The sequence below is a fragment of the Pezoporus wallicus genome, unplaced genomic scaffold, assembly GCF_028554395.1.
Source record: "Pezoporus wallicus isolate ANWC-B61680 ecotype Strahan unplaced genomic scaffold, APGP_CSIRO_Pwel_v1 contig_5352, whole genome shotgun sequence".
Lineage (NCBI taxonomy): Eukaryota > Metazoa > Chordata > Aves > Psittaciformes > Psittacidae > Pezoporus > Pezoporus wallicus.
This window is the reverse complement of record NW_026639660.1, coordinates 2,788,835-2,801,774: the sequence shown is the minus strand read 5'-3', so window position 1 is coordinate 2,801,774 and position 12,940 is coordinate 2,788,835. Positions and strand designations below refer to the sequence as shown.

At 39.3% G+C, this 12,940-nt stretch overlaps 1 protein-coding gene across 2 annotated transcripts in view; it reads left to right on the top strand.

Annotated features, from left to right (window-relative positions):
* Positions 1-12,940, top strand: part of ZNF318 (zinc finger protein 318) — a 27,105-nt gene extending 14,165 nt beyond the window's left edge. The window contains exons 5-11 of one of the 2 annotated variants that reach the window (XR_008972921.1): positions 2,190-2,289; positions 3,031-3,317; positions 6,090-6,293; positions 6,772-6,871; positions 7,902-8,020; positions 8,450-12,586; positions 12,703-12,940. Coding sequence is in view for 1 of the 2 variants with exons in the window: in XM_057415424.1 (XP_057271407.1) it covers positions 2,190-2,289; positions 3,031-3,317; positions 6,090-6,293; positions 6,772-6,871; positions 7,902-8,020; positions 8,450-11,899 (4,260 nt within the window). In the remaining variant the exon portion in view is untranslated. Of the gene's footprint in view, positions 1-2,189; positions 2,290-3,030; positions 3,318-6,089; positions 6,294-6,771; positions 6,872-7,901; positions 8,021-8,449 lie in introns of both variants that reach the window. The other variant, XM_057415424.1, reaches the window with a different exon arrangement.

Below are 12,940 nucleotides of genomic sequence, written 5' to 3'. Positions count from 1 at the left end.
CAATAATACCATGGTTATACCTATATTAGACATTCTTAAATACATACTAAAAGATTTTGTTGTTCACATATAACTTTGCCTCTACATTTGTATTAATCATCTCTTGCAAAAATCACAAAATCAGAAGAGCTTAAGGGGAACTGTTCTTGGTGCGTCAACACCAGTTTAGGTTATGGGTGTTCATGTTTTCCTCTTCTAGTTACCTTTATGGTAATTACAGACTAGTGGGGAAGAAGATATTTTAAAATAGGAAACTGGGGGTATATAAATGTGAAAGGACTGGAAGAGTCCTGAAGTTTTTTCAGGTTTTCAAACTGGTTTCCCCTCAGTGTTTGTTGTTAAAATAATACCATAGAATTCTAGAATGGTTTGGGTTGGAAGGGGCATTTAAAGATCATTAGTTCCAACCCCCTGCCATGGGCAGGGACTCTTTCCAGTAGACCAGGTTGGTCCAAGCCCTGTCCAGCCTGGGCTTGAACACTGCCAGGAATGGGGCAGCCACAGTTTCTGTGGGCAACCTATGTCAGTGTCTCACCACCCTCATTGCAAAAAAATTATTCTTAGGTCCAATATAAATCTACCCTCATTTAGTTTAAAACTGTTGTCCCTTGTCCTGTCACTACAGGCCTTTGTAAAAAAGTCTCTCTCCATCTTTCTTGTAAGCTGCCTTTAGGTACTGAAAGGCCACAATAAGGTCTCCCCAGAGCTTTCTTTTCTCCAGGCTGAGCAAGCTCAACTCTCTCAGCCTGTCTTCATAGGAGAGGTTTCACAGCCCTCTAATAATTTTTGTGGCCCCAGCAGGTCCATGGCTTTCTTGTGCTAGGGGTTACAGAGTTGAGCACAGTACTGCAGGTGGGGTCTCAATAGAACAGAGTAGAGGGGGCGAATCACCTCCCTTGATCTGCTGGCCATGTCTTTTGTGCAACCCAGTATAACAATTTGCTTTCTGGGCTGCAAGCACACATTGCCAGTCATATCTAATTTTCATCTACATATGCATATCTGCATTAGATTCTTTCAGTGTAGCTGTGCTAATGATATATTGTGATTGTAGATCTTCTAGTAGAAAAACAGCACATGATGGGCTGGAAGCTTTTTGCCTACTCAGTGATTATATCACATTCTTGAAAAGAAATCAGTCCATGGAAGGAGGGACAACTGAATCCAAGAGAGGCTCAGAAGAAGTCACTTTAAATTTTTAGTTTGAGATCACCTCTCTGCTTTTTTTTTGAAGTGACTTAAAAAGGGGTGCTTACACAAAGTGCTACACCAGCAGATAAGTGAGCTTTCACTGCTCAACAACTATGTTGGTAGAACTCCTGGGGCTTATTCTGGGCAGGATCTATAGATCTGTATATAGATCTATAGATCCTGCCCACATCTGCATTGCCGTAGTGGTACTAATTCTCTAGGAAAGACAAAGCATTGGGTCAGTTGTTTTTTATTCAAGGAAGGAGTCAGTAGTAAGCTTTAAGCATTATGAAGGTAAAAAAAAAAAAAGGGACTTGTCTCTTGAAAAATAAAGCCAAGAAGGAAATTAAAAGAACTTTCCAAGTTTCATTTTAGCATAAGGTTTCCTTTTGTGAGAATCAGTGAAAGCCAGTGAAAAGCAGATTTGTGAGCCCCTCATGCAAGAATTTACCTTACTGAGCAAGAAGCAAACATCATCTAGGTGTTTCAGACAGTTATGCCTGCAAAATATAAAATTCAGTGATACAGTTATGGTCAGATTGAAACCGAAGCCTAAATAATAGCTAAAATTGTCCAGAGTCAAAGCCTGAGGCAGGGTGAAGGGCTGTGAAGTCTTTTGTCACTGACAGAACATGCTGGCTGTAGAGATACTGCAGGAGTTTTGGAGAGCCATTTATTATGATCTTGCTTATCCTTGTAGAAGCTAGTCAGCGGAGTTTAAGTGCCTTGGGAAATGGTGCAACAAACAAAGCTGTTTCAGGGAAGACACTGACCAAAAAAATCACCTTCATACAGGGTTGAAGGGTGAGTACATGTTATAGTTACCTGAAGATGCAGAGGAAGAGGTGCATTTGTTGTGTTAGAATACTCAAGAGCATTTCAAGAATAGTGAGCTGTGTTCTGTGACTGGCAAACTGAGGTCGTGCTGTCATTCTTTCAAGACTGCTTAACTTGGGTCGGGAAGAGAAAAAAATCCAATCTGCTTCCAATCTGTTTAGGTGATAGAAGAGAGGGAAAAACTGAAGAATGAACGAGAAGCACGGCAGAAGAAGCTTTACTATCTCAAAACTGAATTGGACAGGCTTCGTAAACAGCAAGGTACAGTGCCTGCACCACGCACCTCTCCCCACTTTTGTTTTCCCTGCTGTGGTGTATCACAAGTCCTAGTACCTGCTAGGAGATGTGAAGACCAAAATAAGAATAGTCTATAGTTTAGAGCTAATATTTTCATACTCTGGGCAATGCAGAACTCTTGAGAAAACAGTGAGCTAATTACTATATTAAAATCATTTATGTTAAACTTGGGCTGTTACACTGAAGCAAACAGTTGTTCTTGCATCTTCTTGGCAGCTTGACAAGTTAAATGAATCACACATTTTAGTGCTTCTTTAGAAGTAGGAAATAGTAACTGAAGACATGTCATTGTGCCTTTCAAGGTTTTGTTAATCTTACTTGGAGAAGGAAGAGTCCTCTCTAGACAGAGTTGACTTTTTATTTTGAAAACTTTTGTTTGGTCAAAGCAAATACTAATTTCCATCACCTTTGGAAAATGATACTTTTAGGTTAGAATGTAAGATTAACTTTAGCTTGTTTGATCACACAGGGAAATAGTGATAATTAAACTGATTCTCTCTCTTGAAGGATTATGATGCTTCTGTTAGAATTGTATAACAAGGGAGATATGGTAATGCTGTACCTGAAAGTCAGTTCCATCTTTACAACTTCCTAGTCAAGATTTAGCTGTAATATTTTATATTAGCATTTTACTTGTCATTGAAATAGTTATCCAGATCTTTTCCCATTGCATTTCCAACTCTTCTATTTCCTTGATTGGCTCAGGAGAGATGTTGAGGAAAAAACGTCGTGAGAAGGATGGACACAAAGACCCCTTGTTGGTTGAGGTGAACAGACTACAAGAGAATATTATGAAGGAGATTTCAGAGCTGCATAAAGAATCTGATGCAGCTGACAAGAAGCAGTCTGAGCTCGACAAAGTAGCACAAATCCTGGGGATTAACATATTTGAAAAACCCCGGAAACCATCTGTGGAAAACAAAGATTCCTCAGAGAAGAACAGCAAGTCAGAAAATGCAAAAGGTCTGGAAAAAACATCTTCCTCCAACAAGGTAAAATCTTCTAGCTTGTGTGCTGATGATTTTCCCACTGAGAGAAGAGGGCACTGGGGAGACAGCTGCTCCCAAACATTTACTAGGGGATCATTTGATGTGATTTGTTTATCACATGTCATATGCTGGTTTTGATGGCGCATATAGGTGAGAGTCAATGTAATCAGTGTTTATAATTTTCCGCAGGGTTTGTGCACTTCAGTACCACTTACTGGTTCTGACTTGGTTTTGCTGAGATGTTAGTTGAACAGTATCATGCATGTTTGTAGCTGTTCAGTCTCAGTGCCATACTGGGAGGACAGGTGGTTTTTCTCTACAACATTGCTGACATGGCCTGTCAAGGATGAATGTTTGTAGCAGGAAAGCTCTCTGCAAGTTTGGAGCATGTTGGTCTTCTCACTAGGTGATACTAACAAATCAGCTGAACATGATTATTATATACATGCTATGTCTTCTCTCTTTAAGAAATGTCATTATGCATCATTATGGTCTCTCTGACATACTCTGTATTAATGAGTGCTGGATATATCAAAACGAGCTTATTGCATTACAGAAGATAGTTTTTACTTTGGAAGTAGTGTATGACAGTAATATCTGAAAGGTTATACATGATTCAGGACATTGATTATCATGCTTTTCAGATGTTTATTCAAATATATAACAGAAATAGCTGATGGGAGGTGGTAAATGGCTTTTGTCTAGACCTTACTCTATATTTTTTGCAGAGAGGAAAAATCTGTGTATCCTGTAAACTTTGTTATGTTTCATCCTGGTCTGATTCAGAGAACTTATTGATGTCTTTCATTTTAAGGCTTGCTTTTGTATTTTGTTTTTATTGTTTCTTGAAACATCACTGAAGTTTAGTGTTCACTTACTTTTACAAATCATTTGCTTCAGTCACCACATTGTGAAGCTAAAGTAGACATCTTTTAAATCCTAAACTGCATTGTTATATTGCTTTCTTTTCTTGAAATATGGCATGTGTGAATGTATTTTTAATTATTTTAACTTTCATTGTTTTTTTTTTGTCCAAACCCATAATGACTTGATCCCCTTTTCATAGTTCCTTATTTTAACATGGAAAATACTGAGTTCCGGCTAGGAACATTTAATACTTTCAGATATCTATAAGTACATAGGACACTGCCTTTAGTGTCTAAGATTCACCTTATAACTCTGGTTGTTAGTTTTTTTTTAAAGAAAAGAAATACGGTGCAGGCCTTTTGACACTGATATTGGTTGCCTCTGTCAACCTCATGGCAAAAATGTATGCAAACTGCCTTGTGGTCCCTTGCTGCTGAGCCTGTGTCCGTGTGTTGTAGTTACATAGTCAGTGTAGAGCTGAGCCTTGGACTAAACAGACAAATCATCTCTTCTGGGCTCTAAATAGCAGCCAATTACAAAGTCATCCTTGAGTTGGGGTTAAGCATAAACTGGGTTTAAGAGTTGACTGTCACCTATCTATATGAGAAACATTGCCTTTTTAAAGTTCTGATGGAGATAGTATTTTTATAGGATATATTGGGTGGATATATGTCTGTAAGTAACATAAACAGTGACACTTCTTAGACATCATGAACATTCTTCCATGTACTTCCTGCAGATTATAAGCTGGTCTTCTCATTTTTTACGAGTATGTCAGCTTTCCTATGTTCTTGCACGCAGAGTTTCTGCAGATATTCACTGGGTCACTTCCTACTCTGCTGCAAAGATTGTACTGGGGTATGGGTATCTGTGGGGTACATAGTGGCCTGGGTGTCTCTTCATTGTTTGATCTACATTGTATGTTGTGTGGGGTGGTGTTAATAGGAGAGAATCTATTCCTGTTTATCCAAAGGAATTTCAAGTACAGCAGATGTTATTTAAGAATTTTGAATCTGCTTAAGTGAATTTGTTCAACATGGATAGTGAATAACTTGGAAATCGTGCAGCCAACTCGGGTCTGCTAAGTTAACACACACATTAGATATAACATAATGGGCTTTCAGCCATGGAAAATGTAACTAAAACCTCAAACTACATCCAGTACTATTGTAATATAAATGATCAGGGCTCATTCATGATCTATATCAGGGATTATTTGTTTTGCTATTCTGCCGTGTTAGTTTAGTATTAATTTTGGGTAGAGTCCTGAAGTGTATCACTGTATGGCGTCTTTCTGTACAGATCAATGTAAGTGCAAATATCGGATGCTTAAATTGAAAGATGCTTCACCTTGCATACTTAGGTAATTAACAAAAACCCATCTTTCTATTATTGCTAAGAAAAAAGTCTTCTGAGGAATTCAGGAACTCTCAAATAATCTTGTAAAAGTACTTTTAGTCAACCAATTCTTCTTTTTTTTTATTTTGCTTTCATGCAAGCTAATTCTACAGTAACTTCTGAATGCTTCTAGGGGAACTGTTTTAGGTCTTCTGGGCACTGTTTGGCTAGTACTGTAAATTGGAATTATTCAGATCTTTATGTGAAACCCATGAAGTGGGAAGGGTGCATGCCATAGGGAATTTGTTCATTTGGTTCCTTGATTACCTACAACCATCCAGCCATTACATCTGGGAGCCTTATTGGAAGCTCTTCACTGCGGCCATGCAGCGTCTTAGTCGACAGTACCAGCTCTCTGAAACAGTGGAATTAGCCTGGGCCCTGAAAAGCAGGTGATACATATTTTTATTTTTGGTGTGTGTGGCTTCTGCTGGAGGCAGGTTCTGAGTTCTAGAGCATTATGTCTGCCCTACCTTGTCTTAGAGAAGTGTTTCCTTTTGTTCAATTTAGGAATCAAAAACTACTAATGAAAAATCCAGAGGTAGAAGCCCGAAGCCAGCAGAATCCTCTTCACAGTCCTCCAAACATCCTTTCCAGTTGGCCAATATTTATGAATATTATGATGCAGGGAACCACTGGTGCAAAGACTGCAATACCATCTGCGGAACCATGTTTGACTTTTTCACACACATGCATAATAAGAAACACAGACAGGTATGTTGCAGGCTTTCTTCACTAAGTGCATTTCGTATTGCTATAAATATTAACACTAAAACATACATCACAGAACTACATTTTACGAGTGAATCTGAAGTGATAAAAGAACCCAAGAATTTGCTTATCAAATCCTTCTTTCCCTAATGCCAGATTTAGCAATTTGTACAACTGCTGGTGTTCCAACTAGTAAATGGGGCCTGTGTCCAGTTTGCTCAGGAATTAGTGTTTGATATTCATGTTCCTTATGTTTACTTGTTCTTTGATATCATTTGCACTTTACCTTTTGCACAGGTTATTTTCTCATTATAAATTGCAAAAATGGGAGGGGAAAGAGAGGAAAACAGTTCCTGTAAATATTTGCACGTTGATTTTAATGTTCAGTGTTCTGAAAGGATGTTAAAAAGGAAAAAGTCAAGTGTACTTCCCTTACTAGTGTAATACATGAGCCTGTATACCTCTGTCACTGTGCAAATAGACCCTGGATCCTTACAACAGACCTTGGGCTTCGAAGACACAGAGTGAGACCAAACAAGACTCCATAAAACGCATCGATAAGATAACTGTTCCTGCCAAAGGTATGTTAATTTTTTTTAACTTGGGCATCATCTTCCTTTACTGTCCAGCAGGTTCCAGTTGCTCAGAGAAAGGGATTTCAAAACTTTTACTTGTTATAGGAGCACATATAAATACTGTATTATTAGGTAAAAGGCAAATTATTTAATTTCCTGGTTGTTCTTGTGCAAAAGGTCATGAAGCATGACACAGCGTATTTCCTTCTCTTCTTTTTAGAGTTTAGGTTTTTATTTCGAATGCCAGGTAACTTTTCTTTCTCCAGTGTAGTTCTGAAGTAATTTTTGCCAACATGCTAGAATTCAGAACACGACCACAAGAGCTTGCTGTATTTAGGCACGTCTTGTGCAGTAGTCCACAGTCTTGCAACAGACTTCCATTCAATACATTTTTAGTACAGTTCTCCCTGAAAAATCATTGATGAGTACTTGGTAGAATGTGGATACAGAGAATCTAAGAAAGCCATATGGAAGGGGCTGTAAGTGATTTGAAGACTTATATAACATCTGAGTGATTAGATTGGCCTGCCAGTGATCAATCACAGTTTATTAATCTCTTACATACTTCTAGTAGTGCCTGGTGAAGAAGAATCTGCAGTGTCTTAGATGACTGCAGCTGCTTGTGTAGGTGTAGAGATGTAGCCTTGCTGAACTTCAGTGAAACACTTGTGTTCTTTTTCTAAACTAGGTTTAAACAGGTGCTTAGTATTTGAACAGATGACACTACAAAGGTGGAAAATAGATGAAGACTGTAGGAAATGTTAACCTACTTGAATTTGGGATAGCCTTAATAGGTTGGATAGTTCTGAAATAATTTTTTCAGTCATAGTAAACAATAGTAATTCTTCACTTTATGGGTTTGCTCCTGGCAGTGGTGTTTCCCATACTGCAAGCATAAGAAGAGCAGCATTAATTTTTCCAAAAAGGAACTTTGCTGCAGGTTTTGCTCTTGTTCTTTGATACGTTTATCTGGCTTTGTAAAGAGCTTGGCATTTGTTAAGTTTTGTTTCTCTGATCATTTTCTTTGGCCTTTCAGGCTCTGAGTTTCTGATTCCTATCACTGGATATTATTGCCAGCTCTGTCATGAATTTTTTGGAGATCAGATCTCAGCAGAGCAGCATGTGAAAAGTCATCCCCACAATGAGAAATACAAGGTTGGTAGCTGGTGTACCAGGAGTGTAGCTTCTCATGTTAGCTTCTACTTGTTCTGTCTTCCTTTACTGGAGAGTGAGACTTGATTCCTTGGAGTATATGTATTTGATTATCTTCACTACATTCTACTGAGCTAAATAAGCAGAACTTCCCACTACATAGAGGATAATCTTTCATCTGCATGAAGTTGCAATGGTGTTGAAGTCCCAGTGTTGATTTTCAAATTCTTCTGTAAAGTGACAGCACTGCTTCCACTCAATTGACAGTAAATTCAGAATGTGGAGTTTGTAGCATCTGAGTTTCCTGGTAGGAAGAAGTTCTCTACTGTCTTAGTAGCACTTAATGAACAAATCAAAACTGTTACAGAGCTGAATTTATTTATTTATTTTTAATTGAAACAGTGACTAAAATTGTGCCATTTATTTCCACAGAAATACATAGATGAAAACCCACTCTATGAAGAGAGGAGAAATTTAGACCGTCAGGCTGGATTGGCTGTAGTTCTGGAAACAGAGCGCAGGCGGCAGAACGAGCTGAAACGGAAACTAGTTGAGAAACAGAAAGAAGACAAGGATGAGAAGAAACCAAAAGTAATAAAGAAAGAGGAAACAAAGAGTATCCCAGAGCTTGGAGAAGGGACTAGTGAGACTCAAGGCAAAATAGATTCTTCTGGGAGAAAAATGGGTATCAAGCTTAAGCTGAAGAAGGAAGAGAAGAAGGAGGAGAAAAAAGAGGAAAAGAAAGAGGAATCTAAAAAGGAATCACCAAGCCAGACTTCCTTTGGGAAATTCAGCTGGAAAAAGACTGAGAGAGACGATAAAACCCCAGCAGGCACTATTCCAAAGGAGGAGAGTACAGAAGGAAACAAAGAGGAGAGCAAGTGCCAGTCTGGGAAACCTCACGTCAAGCCCATTGAAATCAAGCTGTCTGGTAAAACTGTTATTCCACACACTAGCCCATGGACACCAGTTGTTGTCACATCAACACCATCAAAAATTCTACCCAATCTACCAGTCCCCACCATGATTTTCAGGAAGTCTACGACTGCAACAGTTAGCAAACCAGCACCTTTGAACACCTTTTTATCCATAAAATCCTCTGGAGCTACCACCAAACCATTGCCTGTAGTAAAAGAAACTAATGCAGACCTTCTGCTTCCCCCAGATATCATCTCAAAAGCTTTTGGAGGAGAAGAAGTAATTTTAAAAGGGGCAGAGGAGGATTTGAAAGCAGCTGAGAAAAGTGAATCTTCTCAGACTTCTGATATACCACCTCCACCCCCTCCTCCAATAGCAGTCCAGCAGACAGCTGTCATCCCTGCAGATGAAGTTGCTCCAGGTGTGTCTGAAAGTGAACAGACAATGCTGGCAATGCCTGTGAGACCCCCTCCACCACCAACTTCAACTGCTTTCAGTGAACAGGCAAAAAAGGTAGAGAAACGGAACTCTTGCTTGGCCACAGCCAATGCTAAAGATCTCTATGATATTTTTTACAGTAGTGGTGGAAAGGGTTCAGCTGATAGCAAGCTTGCCAGTTCTGCACTTCCAAATGGAGAAAACTGTAACCTAACAAAACCTGCAGATTTATCTGCAAACCATAAAACAAATAATAGCTCATCCTCCTTGAAAGAGGATTCTCAGAATGTGGCTGCTGAAGTTAGCCAAGTCCACTCAGCTGACACAAGCTCAGAACTTGGGAAGACTGATATTCAGGAGACCTTAATATTTCATAATGAGATGAGCCCTGACATTGAAAATGGTATTCTGAAAGACGTAGGTGAAAAATCTCAGACTCTTCTTTCAATAGATGTTCAGAACAAATTGAAAGAAGATTCCTCACATTGTAATAATCAAGTGACTGGGCAGTGGGTTCTCAGTGAGAATCAGGCTGAAATGAACAAGAAAACACTTCAGCCTCAGCTATCAGAAATGTCAGTCACAGAATGGCCAGAAACAAAACCTGCTTCTGGTTTCCAGATAGCTGCAGAAATTGGACTTGCGGATATTAGAGGTAGAGAGCAGGTAGGTAGTCAGGTATTCTGTGATCTGCAGAAAACAGAGATTCAAGAGAAAGTTGAACAGGAAGGTGCAAATAAAACTGCAGTTAAAACTGCAGTTACTAACACAAATGTTCCTGGTACCTTGGAGAAGGATACAGAGACTAAAGACTGGGAAATAAAAGAGGCAAAGCCTGAACTTAGCTTGCACTCAAAGACTTCGTTAACTGAAACACAGAATAAAATTCAAAATCTGGGAAACTCCCACTTAGTAGAGGAAGAATTAAGTGATAGCTATAGAACTCACTCAGAAACTGATAGTCCAGACTTGCTCTGTGATTCTCAAAACACTACACAAGAAAAAGCTTTAGTAGCAGTAACAATAGGGCAGAATTCTGTTGATGCCTCCTTAAAAGATGTAAAACTGAAAAGTACAGCTTTGGAAGTATCTCATCCAGGAGCCCTTGGCAAAGCTCCCCGATTTTCAGAAACCCAAAGTAAAATTTCAGAATTGACAAGAAGTCCTGGTGAATGGGACACTTCCAGAACTAGTAATGGAGAGGAACAGGTCGTCATGACCTGTTCTTGTTCTGAAAGTAGCTGGAATCTATCAGATACTCCAAATGTAGAAGTAAAAACTAGTTCTAATGAAATTAGTGCTTCAGAATTGACAGAGGCACAGCCAGACACATGTCTCACCAACACAGAAAGTAGAAGTAGCATATCAGAAGCTCAAGAAAAAGTTCAGCCTGAACCTTCAGACCATCCAGTGCTAGATAACAAAAACCAAAGGCAGGAAGTTACATGGTTAGTGAACACCAGCTCTGCAAGTATTGTTGAACTCGGATCCAGTGCAGAATTAGTAGTTGAAAAAAAATCGTTAGGACACACTGGATCTGATGCAACATTAGATAATGTTTTTATCAAAAGAGGTGCAAAAGGAATAGGGACTGGAGGCTTTTCTAGGATTCATTCTGGTCTTGTCCAAGAGTCAGTAGTTGCTTTACCAGCAGATTTCCATCAGGAGCATCTTTCAGAAGCAGCTGTCTGTGCCCCAGAAACAAAGCATGAGGTTTTAAGAACCTCAGCAGCCAATGACTTTCATCCAAATTCCACTTACTCAGGATTGAACACTGAGCAATCTGGAAGTCTCTCTGCAAATGTTCATGTGGATAGCAAGAAAGTTTCTTTGACATCAGAAGATGTGAAAAACAATGAGGCTCCGTCCCAGAAGGCAGAGCTCAAGCTCAAAAGTGCTGATTACAGTTTGGGAGATACTAAGGTAAAATATGAATGCTTCAGCATCCTTACAACAGGACTTTTAAATGAGAATATCAAAGAAGTCTCAAAACTAGAAAATACTGCATCCATTAGGCTGGAGTCCAGTGAACTTAAGAAGCTAGGCAATGAAAAAACAGTGGGTGAAACAGAGATAACTGATTTTGCTACACTGAGTTCTGCTAGTCGGGAAGATAAATTTTGCACACGGATTTCTCAACCAGTTATGCTGCAGCTTGGACTGCAGTCCTCAAATAGTGACACTACAGAAGTGGTCATGCCAGTTCTAGAAATGCAGGGCATTTCTCCCACATCTGAGATCCTTCTGCATGTGGAGGAGAGCAGAGGTGGTCCTATTGAAATGCCATCACTGAGCTGTGATGGGGGCAGTGCAGAAAGTCAGGCTTCTGGCTGCACGGAAACTTTCCTTCCTGGGCTCAAAGAAATACCTGGGAAGGAGGGTGGCTCAGGAGGCAAGGGAGCATGCACCATTCTGAGCAAGAAGACTGAGCAAACAGAAACTGCTGACAGTAGTTTGGAAGCTACAACAAAGTCAGGAGTCTCTGAAAGCTTAGCTGAAAGCTTAGCAGAAAGCCCAGTGGGTTGAAGTGAACCCAGCCAGTCCCAATATTTGAGGAACCAGAGCTGGGATTATGTATATGTTTTTTGTTTGGTTTTTTTGTTTTTTGTTTTTTGTTCCAGTTGAAGGTTTTGGGTGTATTTTGCATCCTGTGGTAGGACTTGACTAAAGGGAAATTTGCATCATTGGAAACCAGACACATACTTTATTCTGTACATAATTAATTGTGTAAAATGTTTTTTCATGTGAATTTTTTTGCCAATTTCTTTTCTACACTATGCTATTAAAATGGAATCTGTCGTTTATAATGCGTGCGTCTTTGTTGTTTATTTTGGGGGCTTTTATTCTTTGACCGTTTTTGGATAATTCCCAGCTCACCCTGTTTGTGTCAATAGCACTGAGTAGCCCAGCCACTGGGACAAGCTCAAGAACAGCAATTTAGAACTTGAGGAAATGGAGACTTGCAGAAGAGCTAAACCTGAAAATTTCTTTAAGCTGTAATGCATGATTTTGTTTACTTTCATTGTTTGAAATGCAAGAATGTGATTAGAGTTGGTTTTGTTTGTTTATCTGTCTGTGATTTGTAATTACTGTCGTATTACATCTGTACTTAAGCTGCTTCATTGTATTGTATAAGCACATGTATGGATGCCACAGCACTAAAGCAAGGGGAGAAAATCTGTCCGACTGGCTTTTGGAGAAGAAGACTAATCGGTAAGGCTCTGTGGCCTGACACCTGGACCAGACATACTGAGGTCACTTACATGATTTGAAATGGGCTTTCTTTCATTGTATTGTGATCCAGTAACTGTTTGTGTTAAATCATTTAGCAGCTGACCAGCTCTGAAGAAGCAGAAGACCAGAACCCTGGTGTCAGGAATTGGACTCGCTTCATGTGATAGAGACACATGCATGCCTACCCTGAATGGTCCTTGAGCTATCAAAAGCTCTAGTGTGATGGTTCTCATTTGTATAGCTTGTTAAAGACTAAAGTATTAAATGTGTTTGCTTGGATAAATATGACATTTGTAAATTGTTTAAAAAATAAACATATGTTGGTCAACAAGA